The 14,041-nt window shown below is 36.2% G+C and overlaps 1 protein-coding gene across 8 annotated transcripts; it reads left to right on the forward strand.

The window, feature by feature from the left end:
- Positions 1-747: 747 nt before the first annotated feature.
- Positions 748-13,940, forward strand: LOC110838889 (uncharacterized). Of its 8 annotated transcripts, none has more exons than XM_022082535.2 (7): positions 748-1,688; positions 1,810-2,041; positions 2,150-2,250; positions 5,745-5,886; positions 7,696-7,785; positions 7,905-8,020; positions 13,375-13,940. In XM_022082535.2, the coding sequence occupies exons 1-7, from the start codon at positions 894-896 to the stop codon at positions 13,519-13,521; spliced, it is 1,623 nt and encodes a 540-aa protein (XP_021938227.1). In that variant the 5' UTR covers positions 748-893; the 3' UTR covers positions 13,522-13,940. The 8 variants fall into 8 exon arrangements, with proteins under 8 accessions (XP_021938227.1, XP_021938228.1, XP_021938229.1 ...); XM_022082536.2 differs by having other exon boundaries at positions 7,699-7,785; XM_022082537.2 differs by having other exon boundaries at positions 5,745-5,880.
- The last annotated feature ends 101 nt before the right edge of the window (positions 13,941-14,041 follow it).

Consider the following 14,041-nt stretch of genomic DNA (forward strand, 5'->3'; position numbering starts at 1 on the left):
TGAGTAACTGGATTTTTTTTCCTCCCAAGTCAAGACATGTTAACTCCTTGAAGACAATACTAATCTAAACAATATTTAGTATGTCAGCTCATGTCTCATAGAAAACTCTTCTTACTGTATATTGATGGAAGTGTGTGTCACAATCACATGCTATAAATGCAACAGAGATCATGAACAGTTACTGAATATTATAGTAGGTGGTATACACAAGTGCCACTGAGCTTTATAGTTCAACCACTTAGTTTTTAATTCTAGGGCAAGAGGTTTTTAATATTACGTGGTCTAGCGGTTAGAACGCTGGCCTTGTAATCCTGGGGTCTCGGGTTCGATTCCCGGCGGTGCCCGAATTTATAACTTGTGTTGGGCAAGCCGTGGTCTAGGCAACACGGAGTTTTCCTCCGTGGCATCCCAGCAATTACTCCATTCACACACAGAAGAAGGCAATGGCAAACCACTTCTGGATCATCTGCCAAGAACGTATATGAACAGGTTCCAGTCCGAGAAAAGGATGGAAGGATCCTGTTCATATGGACCTGTCGTCAGACAGAACACTAAATAAATAATAAAAAAATAAATACGTTCACTAGATAAATTTGTCGGGAATGACTAAGATGTGATTGGTGCAATCTAATACTTGATGGCGTAATGATAGTATTACCGAATAAGCTACTGCTGCCGGCCGTAGTATTTGTCATCTCCGATGAGATGGCAGCATATTCCGTATGTCTACGTTCCCAGCCAATAGCATTGAGTTTTTCAGTAAACCTACGGGTCCATGTAGCTTCTGCAGATACGGTGAGCGAGTGGGGAAAGTTTACCGGTGTGAGAAGAACGGAGGTTGTGTATGATAGAAAAAATTGTAAAGGTATTTGAAGTGTACCGCAGAGCAAGGAATGAGTGAAATCAAGAATCGTGATAGAATACTGGAAGCGATTGATCAGCTGCGTCACCGAAAAGCACGTCCAGACGCTGAAAGAATATGTAACTTTGTACTGCGGCGATTTGGCGTTGGTGGTCAAGATACTATAGCGGACCTAGAACGCCTTGTCGAAGAAGATATTGTAGTTAAAGTTGAGTATAAGGGAAATATAAGTTACAGAAACGCAGCGAAATGGTCTAGGTACGCTATGTATAATAAAAACAGGGAAGAAGGGTTTGCGGGAACTATTTATGGATCATTAAATTCCGAAGGAACTAGTAGCTTGCTCAGTAGTGCCGTCGCAGAATTAATAATACACGAACCAGATTATTTGGATTTTGGTGTACCTGGACACGAACTGGAAAAGTATATGCAAGAAAAAGATAGCATTCGTTTTAGTAAAAGATATTTGGAAGTTATATTGCAGCGTGAACTTAATTCTGGCAACATAGTGAAACTCGAGAACGGGAATTATTCCTTGGCTGATCACCCGGTACCGTCTAATCCAAATGTAAATAATAATTCTGATAATAACGAGACAATTAAAATGATGAAAATAGATTCGCCTAATTCTTCACAAATTTCAGAAGAGGAACAAAATGTACCTAGGAGCCAATTGAATGGCATCATAAATGAAACGTCTCCAACAGAAACAGATGTTAATAATAAGAATGACGACGATGTATATGACGCAAAGAAAGATACCTCTGAGACAAATGTGTCCTCATCCGTTTCTACAGAAGGATTTCGTGACGGAGCCAAACGTAAGGTAGTATTCCAATTTAGGTGTCACCGTGTAGGTAACATGATAGCCGACTTACACTTTACAAAACACGATGTAAATTGTAGGATAATTGCTTCGTAGTGACCAATGTTTATTGTGATTTCAGCGTTCGAAGAAAGTTTTCTTTGATCCATCTGATATTCATATTCCAACTCGAAAGCGTGGACGTCCTGTGGGTGCGACAAGTAAAAATAAAGATAAAGATCTAATGAAGACTAGTAGCGCTTCTGCCAAACTGGAAGTTGACAGAGGTACTTGTTACATATGCGTGAATCAAGGTCAAGATCGCCGCGGACAGTTTGAAAAATTAATTTCGTGCAAAGATTGCATCAATAAAGGTAATTAAAATATTTACAATAATGAAGTATTTTTTGTATTTGGTTTCTGTCTGTATGGGCTTAATTTTCAACGAGTTTTTGTTTTCTTTCCATGTTCATGATTTCCAGTTCATCCAAGCTGTATAGATTCAGGGACTGGAGCTAACTCTTCCCATTGGCAGTGTGTCCAGTGTAAAACCTGTGTTGTTTGCACTGAAACCATAGACAAGGTACTTCTTCAGTGACAATTTTAAGAGTGAAGGATTTGTGAATGCATGATGACTCTTAGGAATTAATTATCTTTGTTTACATCATTTTAGGAGTGTGTGTTTACCTGTGTTATATTGTTAAAAATTGTAATTGGTTGTTAAGTTAGATTGTTCTTTCCAATCAGAATTGTAGCCCAAGTCCATGTAATCACTTAAAGGCTCAACATGAACAGGTTTTCCTTACAGTAAGAGACTGCAACATGTACACACAAGATAACCTAGAATTTTTGAGGTTATGAAGTTTCAGAATAGAATATAATTTATTTACATTCCACAGATCCTTCATAGGCCTAAGCCAAGGGTGTAGAACAGGTCATAGCATAAATAAAATACAGCTATTTACAGTTTTTTGGGACTCAAGTATTACAGCAAAATAATTATGTTGAGAAACCATCACCATTATTACTTGCATGTATTTAAAATAGTTGAGACTTTTTGGGTGATGTAAATTCTTCTACTGGGTAGGAGTGAGATAAGAGATACTCTTTTAACGCTGGCTTAAACATTTTTATATCATGATTTAAACTTTTGATAGTAGGTGGAAGATTATTGGCTAACTTAATTCCAGTGTAGCAAACTCCCTTTTGATATTTACTGAGGTTAGAATTTGGCACATGTATTCATGTTTTTGTTATTGTTACTTGGAGGGGATATTTGTTCAACACATTTTCAGTGATATCTACTGTATTAAAAGTGATAAGTGTGGATGATTGTTTGATACAAGTAGTGTAAATGTGAGAGGAAATTACATTATTGTTTTAATAGCATACCAGATACTCGGAGTGAGTGGAAACCATTGTGCTTGGTTGGTTTTTGTTACATTTGTAATTTGACCTCTTTTGGAATTTCTTAGCATTCAGATACTGTAAAACGTGAACCAATATGGCAACTTGTGGCATGTTATCATGTAAGGTATAATTGTTTAACTTGGCATTTACATTTGTTTGTCTGTACATTGTTATTAATATGTAATACAGTTAAAGAATTCCTGGTCTTGACACACATGGCGAGTGTTTTTCTGGACACTTTATGCCAAGAGAGTACCTTAAGAATGGCTGTGTCTAGGTTGAGTGTGGGAATTTTATGATTGTGCTAGAATTTAAAATGAAAAAACAACAACAAAAGTTTAATAAACCAGCCACTTGTCCCACAATTATTGGCTGTTTGTTTCTTTACTTGCCATACACATTTTGGCTTCATGAAGCCATTGGAAGTGGTTATACATTACTTATTTTGTTTAATATTTATGATGAAAGATGACATTAAAGTATAGAAACCTACATCCTAGTAAAATGACTGAATTGCACAGACATTGAAATTGAGATAGGATGTTTAAGTAATATATAAATAAGCATCCCACACTTGTTTACAGCCACCATATCACTGCTGCAATATGCGTTAACTGTGCATCTATTATAACATAATTATTTTGCATTACTTTCACTTAATATTGTTATAGAATTCATTTTTGTCTTTGTTTATTACAGGCAATTTTCAGTTTGACAGAATTTCTACAAGGAGTATCTCAAACTATTAGTTTTGTCATAATTTAGTTTTGACTACCTGTAATAGCTGGTAATCATAATCTTGAACCTGGCAGTTTTTTTAGTCATGTGAAATTCATTATCATTCTCAGCCTTTCACATCTTGATCCTAATGTTCTGGCCTTGAGAATTTTTCACTTCACATCATATTTAATGGGTACTAGAATTACTTTCTCTAGGTATAAGGACACTTAGGATGCAAAGCTAAATTAACCGCCTGCCTGCATGATGTACTGTGGTCTGGCTTAAGCATTTGGGATATTTCATGAGTTTATTCAAGAGACCAGTACAATTGAACATTTAAGTAGCAGATTAAAACCCTTTTTAATGTGTGCTTTTGTGTGAAAGTAAGGAATTTGTATTAAGAAATTTGAGAAAATGTGAAAATTATAAAACAATATAAAATTGTTTGATACTTATTACTGTTGCTACCAAGCTTACATGCACCTTCACCAGTTTTGGAACTATTGTTGGGATGATCTAGTTGGCATATTTTTCTGTTTTGAACAGTTTGTGTATAACTGGTACAGAAGTGAGGAAGGCGGTAGTAGCTTCTGGCATTCTTAGCCTTTACAGAGTACAAAGAAAACATATTTTGAATAATGTGTCCTGACAGAGTGAATTTAATCTAGCCTTGTTATCTGTGCCACCCTGCCATATATATGGATTAGGTTGGTACATAACGTGGTAGGTTCTCGTATACTAAACAGTGATTAAATAAAGGTTCTCAGGGACTACGTAACTCAGTTTGCATTTATTAAATTTATAATTGTGATTCCTGCTTGTTTGATGATAAGTGTAGAGTTTAATCCAGGCTTATGAGCATGCTGTTGCATGATGGATTCTCTCAGGCTTGTTGTTGGATGAGGTAGGATATGGGTTGTGCAGGATTTGATTTAGCGCCTCTGGGATGTAGATGTTGGTAGTGCATCACCCTTGGGATTGTTTGGAAACAGTATTCAGATGTTAGTTCCCTTTAAATTCTTGATACAGTTATCACAATACTTCACTTAAATCCAAAGAAAACTAAGGTTTATTAAACACAATCCAGCTGCTAGTAACTTTAGTCACGCAGTTGGGTTCCAAACTAGTTACGCTAGATAGGGATCAGAGTGGGTTTTACCTGAAGATGGAGATAGACTCCCATCTCCGAAACGTCATGGTTCTATTGATTTTATTCTATTTAATCTTGGGTGATGGATAATGCCCAGAAAACTGTTTGCTTCAACAATTCACCATTGTCACAGACTTTCAAAATTGAGCTAGTTATGTTAACTTTACAACTTCTGTACTATTGTGAGAATAGTCAGATATGCTGATTCTAATACATGTGTCATTGACAGATTATACAGTTCTTGGGATGTGTATGACTGTAAATTATTTTGGGTTTTGCACACGAGTATTAATAGCGAGCTTAAAAAGCAATAATGGCCGCTTGATTTGGAGGTCTGTCACCTTCATTAATCGCTACCTCACTCAGTATTAATAATTCCCCATTCCTACAGCTGCTACTTGATGACTAAATCAGTATGTGGGCTAATTTATATGTGACCATTTGCCTGCGTTTGACTGAGTGCATTTCACTGAACTTGTTCTGTACACTCTATATAACATTAGCAAGTCAGTGGATAAGCTGTTGCTATATGTTTAATATGGGGGCCTGAAATTGAACTGAATTGAAATATATGATTCCAAACTAACTGGTTATAAGTTTAGGGCAAATATCAACCTATATGTTATTTTGACTAAAATAACGTAAACCGGAGGAACCACTAGGGGTATTTCTATATATAAGTAGTAACATTATTGTTTGCTTAATATTTACAACTGAAGATTGTATTCTTATAGTTTTGTAAGTGTGGTAATTATGTGTGGCTTTAAAATAAGTGTAGAAATGAATTCGCTTTCTAGGGAGTAATGGTGGTGTGCTGTGGCTGTGGTGACAATTATCATCTGTCCTGTCATGATCCAAAACTTTCTGATGGAACAAGGAGCAATGAATTTGTGTGTTCACGATGTATGCCTTCACCCACAACACCAAATTATGGTATGGGTAAGTAGTTACTGAAATATGAAGATGCTTTTAGCTTGTTTACAGTGGGGAGGCTATTGAATTGAGATCATAAGATGGAACACACTCACTCGCTCTGTGGTGCAGGACATTCTTTGATAAGTCGATGGTTTACTTGGCTTGTCAAAGAATAGGCCACATTCTTTATGGAACCTGAAGGTTTATCACCGTGTTCACAAAAGCCTGCCACCGACTCTATCCTGAGCCAGCTTTATCCAGTTCCCTTCATCGATTACTATCTCCCTAAGATCCATCTTAATATTATCCTCCCACTTACACCTAGGTCTTCCCAGCGGTTCCCTCCCTTCAGACCTCCAAACCATACCTAATGAACACCCTTCCCCTCCCCCCATGCATTCCTCATGTCTCACCCACATCATAAGATAGAGCATGTAGATTAGCATATTGACTTGTATACTTGGAATGGGCAAATCCTGGCTCCTGTCACTTTTTATATATTCTGAGTGAAATTTTAGTTTTTTTTAATACTTAATATAATTGACTATAATCTATCTGATGTGTACAATATCAAGGCGGTTTATAACATTGACAAATCAAAATTTATAATTTGTTTTGTGGCTTTGAAATTTTATCGTGGTTAAGAAACGCATATTTTTATTTACTCATTACACCAACCATGTTTTGAATTTACTTTCTTAATTGTTGTTGGTAACTTATTTTGTATGTAATGTTATGGCCTGTGGTCATGAAAAGAAAACTGGATCCAGCCTGAGGCTACTTGAAGGTTGCCCATTCCTTATTTTGTATGATTTGAGGTTTTCACAGCCGTGAGTCTGAAGATTTCTGTCTTCTGGGTTGTTGCGCTGTGTAGTCTGGTAGATGTTTACCAACGTTTCAGAGGTCATTCATCACCCTGATGACGGAGGCAATATGACCTCTGAAACAACACAGTGCAACAACCCAGAACACAGAAATCCTCATACTCCTTAATTTGTTTGTTGCTTCCTGTCTGTGTTTCCTTTCTAGGTGCCTGAAAAGTTAATACAGTTGTGCAAAACAAATTTTTGATTATTTCTGCATGCAAAAATTCATTACTAAGAACAACATTTAAATAGGAATTTCCCCAAAGAAATCAGTATGTATAATTTAAATTAAATTAAAGTTCCAGGGCTGACAGCATAGAAATGACCGATTGTTGTGTATCATTGCCGATGATTCCGAAGATCATTGAAGTAGTCTTGGGAGGGATTTTTGGGAATACTGCAGAGTCACATTTGCGGGTGTTTTAATGGATTCAGTTTCGGTATAATAATGATCTTCCGCTTATTGAATAAGTCTTGTAAATAAGAGATACATGGAATATTAAGTATGTTGCAAAATAGACTTGATTTATTACGAGGTCTTGGGTGGTTAGTGCGTTACGTGGTCTCGTCATTGTGCAAGAGATACCACTTTTCTGATGAGGTTGACGGACAAAGAGCCCTGAGTTAACAGTTGCTACTGAAGAATGAATTGCTTATGTAGTTTTCATTCACAGTTGAAAAAACAATTAACATTTTCTTTATTTTTTATGACAATTCTTTTCTTGTTTTCAACAGAGCATGAGGTGGACAAATGAATGAAGGTTTTTGTTATATTACCACGTGCTTTCCGTTGTAGCTGTAAGTCTTTATGGTATTTTTTTGAGTTTAAAGTAAGCGTGTTCATTCATTATGAGTCAAATGCCATGACAGGAGGTGCGGGAAGTGTACAACCCTCTACCAGGACAGAAATGAATCTGTTTAAATTTGGGTGGAAGTGGTGATAGTGTGTGTGTTGTGTTCTTGGAAGCAGGTGAAGTTGCCCTGGTGATGGAAGCAGCAAGCACCTTTGAAGCGTCGGTAAAATTCTACCAGACTGCATGTAACAATAACTTAAAAGGTAGCCGTAACCATATCTGGAAATCTGTCAGTTACCTATGGTATAATTAGAAGAAGTTAGTCATGGAACTTTGTGTAAATGTGGTATATGTTGATGTCATTATTAATTTTTCTTTTAAGTGGATGCTCAAGTTGATGACGGGATCCCAGATGTTTCTGGTTGGAGCATTGAACAAGTGTCAAAATATCTTGAGGAGCAAGGTTATCCAGTACAAGCAGCTGTATTTAGAGACCACGTGAGTATGATAATTATGTTTAAATTCTTAGGCTAAAACAGAAGTCATTTTTTGAACTCAACATTTGGAGTAATATGAAAAACATCCAGAGCTGGTTTTTTTACAGTGATGTTATTTGTTTTCCAGTAGACCTGACATACTTACAAAATGACATTTTATCGTACTGCAATTCATTAAAATAATCATTCTTCTCTTTACAAAATTAGGTCAATAAATTACCTTTTCCGTCCTGTATTGACTGTGTATCAGGGTTTATTGAGTTTATTACCTGTATTTATTATGTATTTTCCAAAGTTAGTGGGAGTTAGTAATTTATTTTAGTTACAGTTTTATTAACATTTACAGTTTTTTGTAGTAAGCATAGTATTTCTTATCACTCAATATGTGTGATTAACCATTTTCTGTCTCTTTTAAATACCACTACGGCTCTCTGCTGGTCTATTTAAATACGACTAAGCTATGCAAATTCAACTACTGTTATGAACTGGTTTGATTTTCTTTTACAACTTGCATAAAGCGGAAGAAACTTTGCTAAATATGGTGAAAATATGTTCTGAAAGGATCACAGTTCCTACTGTTTAAATACTGACCATGTGAAATATTTTTCACGGACTGTACCACTGTCGCTAGTGAGATGTGTAGTAAAGGTTGCTTTTCTGCTTGTTGTCGTTCGGTAGAGAATAAAGCAAGATGAAGTTGATAGATATGACTTTCGCGATGTTTAAGCGTATCTTATTGCATGCAGATGTATGATGTATAAGCATTGGATATCATAATCTCAGAGCTATGCTTCCTTTTGAGCTCTTTGTGTTTGTAAGTTTAAGACCGAGTTCAACACCATAAAAGTGTAACAGTGGCTGGTTGCTCTATGCGTCAAAAACAATTAAAAAATAGAATTTCGTACTAGGAAAAGATATTTGTTTTATAACTTTATCAGATATAAAATATTTATATTCTAAGTAAATATGACAGCCACATACCTAACAGGTATTTCTTCACTGTATGATATATGGTAGAACACTCAGGGTGGAGTCCTGGCTTCCTTGGACACATGTCACAATAGAACAACACATCTCTTCTGCTTCCTTTCACTATTATAAGGTACACAAAGTCTTACCAGAAAAACTTGGATGGCACTAGTGGACAGATGAAAGCTTAAATAATATACTGACACTGTTTGCCAGCCTCAGCTTAAGTCCAGATCTCGTATAAAATTAGTAAAACACGTGGCAGACTCAGTCCAACATCAGATTTTTTAATGTCGGACTCAGTCTGACATAGGACTGCAGAGGGTTAATTAACTAACTAACTAACTCCCTTGTAACAGAACCTGCAGGTTCAATACCGACAACAACAAAATCCCTCCACTGGTGACGATCCTGAGCCAACTCCATTGATTTGCCATCCTCACAGCCACCTTCCTAAGATTCATTTTGATGTTATTCTCCCATCTCCTTCTTGGTCTGCCCAGTGGTCGTTTACCAGAAGGATTCCCAATAAAAACCTTGTGTGCGCCCCTTTGTCCCCCCAATGCGTGCTGCATATCCAGCCCATCGGAGCCTCCTAGATTTCACTATCTTCACTGTGCTAGGTGACCCATGCAATTCACGCAGCTTCATATTATGCAGTATTCTAAATTCCTCACTTATTTTATCCCTCCTTGGTTTAATTAGCCTCTTGAGCACCCTGTTTTCAAACACTTGTAATCTAAGTTCTTTCTCGAAGGTAAGAGGCCATGTTTCACAACCATACAAGACAAGAGACAAAATTATTGTTTTTTAACCTGATCTTCAGTGTTTTGGATAGTAAACGAGATGATGATAATGTTTGAATTGAATAAAAACAAGCATTCCCCGAATGTATTCTACTCTCAGTTTTATCATGGACCTCATTTCTATTTGTTATTGTTGTTTCCATATACTTAAATTTTGAAACATTTTCAAATTGTGTTACTTATAATTATGTTTTGCCATTGTTGATGTTGATCCCGTATTATGCCCATGTATTTAGTAGGCCTATTTCCTTGCTAGCCTGTAGGAGAGTTTCTGCATTCTTGGTTATGTTACCTACACTATCCCCCAGCAAATTGACATCATGAGCATAAGCAAGTACCTGGTGCAGAATTAAAAAGAATTGTGGATAAGGCATCCCCTAGCATGTTTGATTGGATTTATTAATTGTATGTTTCAGTATTTAAAAAGTTGAATTAAAATTTGTACTTGCTCTGAAATTTCAAGGCCAGTACAATATTTAGCGTGTACTGCAACATTACCTTTGTTTTATATCTTGCTCTCAGAATGTCTTATTTATTTATAGTTTACTTGATGAAACTTTCAGTATCTAGTCTATATAGCATTGGATGAGATGATGATGATGAATAATAAATTATAAAGGATGTGGAAGGAAGCAGTCAAGGCCTAATTTAAGGTACTATCTCAACATTTGCCTGGAGGGACTGAGAGAAATCATAACAAACCTTAGTCAGGATAGCCAGTCTCCGAGCTGAGATTTGAACCTGGGACCTCCCAAGCACGAAGCAGGAGAGCTAACCACTCAACTATGACATTTGATCGAATGTCTTATCACATATATCATTTCCACATATCCATTTGTATGTTGTGTGTACTCTGTATCTCAGTGATGCTACAGACAGAATAAATGAGTACTTATAAAAAAATTTAAAAAATATTTATTTTATTTAAATGCTTTCAAAACGAATACACTCTCCAAGCAAATACCTGTATAGTATTTTGTAATAGATTATGACTGCTTCCTTTCACATCCTTACTAATTCAGTAATTTAAGGGACACGTAATTTATCATTTGATGTTCGATGTAGTTAACAAGATGTCATTATATAAGCAAAGAAAAAAGAAGCTGAGATGTAGCAGGAACTGCATTATAGATTTCTGTTATTGCCAGTGTAAATCTCATTTGTGCTTGGTGATTTTCCCAGCTATTTTAAATATTTAAATACAACAGAGAAGGTCCACTGCAATTTAATGGGGTCTGTTTTCTTTTGTGTCTTTATTTCTTTCCTTTATTTATTTTATATATTTGTTTCATTTAGATATACTAAAAGTTTCAAAATGGCAACAACACTTATAAAACAGAATATTCTGTCACCTAGCATCTTTACTGAGAATTTGGTTGTGCATAACGCATGCGCACACATTAATAAAAAGTATGCTATGTTATTTTTTTCCAAATGGTTTAAAATGCATTGTATTTGCTTTGTGTTTGATACTGATTTTGTGAAATGCTTACACACTTTGAGATGTTTGTTAACATTTTAGTTTTCTAGTTTATGCAGTTAATGATTTCATTTAATAAATTAATGTTAATTTTCAAATACCTGATGCAATTAGTTCATTTTTGAGCCCTCTCTGATTCTTTTGGCTTCTCTAGGTTAAATGGATAATTGAAAAAATATTTTTTTCTTTTAGTCTGTTATAAATTAGTTAAAGTGGATGCCTGTGCATTATCTGAAGTTAATTGTTAATCCAGTGAAGTCTTGGGTGATAAGCCGTATGAGAACAGAGCAGGAAACGTAGTCCATGGATGATTGACCAAGAACATTTATAGCATTTGGTCATCTGAAAGTTTACAATTTTATCAATATTTTATATTTATGTGAAGTAATTAGTTTTTAATATATTTTATTATACATACTAAAAGTTGTTTGTTGTTTGCTTTTTAATTCTGAGACCTAATTTTTTAATTATTAATTAAATGGGTTATGTAAAAGTGGTGGTACTCCATATTTTATGTCAATTTATGCTACCCAAAAGTTCGGGAAATTTGAATTCCACGCTTGAACCGGTTGTGGAATGGCCTGCCGCCGCTAGATGGGGCGAGCAATAACCTTTGTGAATTAGTGTACCAACAGCCGTGAAGGCGAGAGGCCGCGTTCTTGAGTCTCGTGCGTTTTTGTAAAGTCGTGTTGTAGTGGTTCTGCGATTTTTTAAACCTGCATAAATGGCAGAGTTTAAGGAGCAAAGAATCTGCATCAAATTTTGCATTAAGCTTGAAAAAACTGCTGTAGAAACCCACTGCGTGCTTGTGGAAGCATTTGGTGAGAATGCTATGAGTCAAAGTAAAACTTTTCTTGGTACAAACGCTTTAAGGATGGAAGAACGCCTGTCGACGACGATGAGCGTTCAGGACGACCATCGACAAGCACAACAACGGAAAACATCGTGAAAGTGCAAGAGGCTATGGATGCAGATCGTAGACTTACAATCTATGAAGTTTTGAAGCAGCTACAGGAGAGCATTAGGCGCAAACGTCTGGAAAAGCGGGAGAACAACAGCTGGGTTCTCCACCACGACAACGCGCCCGCCCACACATCGCTCGTTCTTCAGTTTTTGGCTTCCAAAAAAACGACAGTGATTCTCCACCCACCCTATTCGCCTGACCTCGCCCCCTGCGACTTTGTCCTGTTCCCCAAAATGAAATTTTGATTGAAAGGCCGTCGTTTTGACACAATTGAGGAGATCCAGGCTTAAAACACTCACACTTCAAGACTTCCAGGGATGCATGGAATCATGGAAAATACGCTGGGATCGCTGTATCCATGCCCAAGGGGACTACTTCGAAGGAGACGATGGACACTAGGAGTTATGAAAAGCAATTTTTTTATGGGCAAATTCCCTGAACTTTTGTGTAGCACCTCGTACTATGATTTAACATTATAACAGGGACATTCTACTCAGTATTGTTAATAATGTAAATAAATATTTTATATAGGACACCTTGCATTAAAATGAGGTAAATGTGTGTATCATTAGATTCTTTATATTCAAATCTTTAGCAGGTCTTTAAAAACATGCCTCAAATCTAAAATTTAGATTCTGTGTAACAGCCAGTGCTTTTTAGATGAAGAGTGGGATAGTATTGCTAGGTGGTAAATGAAGAATCAAAATATCATGGTGTTCTGGGACCTGGTTTGTCAGTTTCATACCGTCTTGAGACTTGTAATAAAAAGTTTAATTTAAATTTTTATTACTGTAGTGTTAGTAAATGATATCACAGAAGAGCGCAATGTAATTCTTTTTAAATGCTATCGTGACATTCAAAACCTTGTTTCATTTGTTATTTGTTTTGTATCTTTACTTTGACTTTGGGGTAAGTACAGAAAATGTTACTGCCCTCAAGATAACATACTGTGACTCAGACATCATTTATACATTGAGTGAACAAAAGTAATGTTTTTCTTTTGTTTACTACCTGTTTCCGCATTTTTAAATGAATCCTGCATTTAACTTTACATTAGAAATGATTGTAGGACACAGAACCAAATGTGCGTGTTGACCATCTAGTAACATCGTTTAAATACAAATTATGTTTTGTAGGATATTGATGGAGCCTCACTACTTCTCATGAAAAGAAGCGATGTGTTAATCGGATTGCATTTGAAGCTGGGCCCAGCACTGAAAATATACGGTCAAGTGAAGAAACTTCAGATTCGGCAGAGTGATCCCATGTTACTCTGGCCTTGAAGGTGAACATGTTTTGCACAAATAATTATGTATTTATTAATTCCTGTGTTGATACACCAAAGACGTGCATCTTTTAGTCTCCAAATGTGCAATATTTTTGAATGACTTTATGTAAAATAGGACACTGTGTTATGAAATACTGTGAGAGATGGTGAGAAATTAGAGAGAGAAACATAATTTGTGAGACTTGTATTTATATTTTATAGAAACTTTTTTTGTTATAAGTGCAGAAGGAATTAGAGGAAAATGTATTATAAGCATATACATTAGAATCTGCTTAAACTGTTTCCACATCCATTGATACTGAGGGTTCTTTTCCCCTCCCCATTCTATTATGAATGAAACTTGCTGGTCGCAGTGGCCATGCAGTCTGAGGCATAGACCTTGTGCGCTTGGGCACTGGGACCATGGGTTTGACTCCCACTCAAAGCATGGATGTTTGTCCACGTCTTTCTGTATTGTGCTGTCCTGTGTAGGTAGAAGCCTTGCGATGGGCTGATCACTCGTCCAAGGAGTCCTA

This window comes from Zootermopsis nevadensis, unplaced genomic scaffold (genome assembly GCF_977971745.1).
Source record: "Zootermopsis nevadensis isolate Lab colony 2312 unplaced genomic scaffold, Znev_1.0 Znev_ptg000010l, whole genome shotgun sequence".
Taxonomy (NCBI): Eukaryota; Metazoa; Arthropoda; class Insecta; order Blattodea; family Termopsidae; genus Zootermopsis; species Zootermopsis nevadensis.

Excerpts from the sequence above, each read along its gene's own strand:
- LOC110838889 (XM_022082535.2), top strand. The coding sequence starts at position 894 with ATGAGTGAAATCAAGAATCGTGATAGAATACTGGAAGCGATTGATCAG. Across the intron at positions 1,689-1,809 it reads GTGACGGAGCCAAACGTAAG|CGTTCGAAGAAAGTTTTCTT; the intron begins GTAGTATTCCAA and ends TTGTGATTTCAG. Across the intron at positions 7,786-7,904 it reads ATGTAACAATAACTTAAAAG|TGGATGCTCAAGTTGATGAC; the intron begins GTAGCCGTAACC and ends TTTTCTTTTAAG.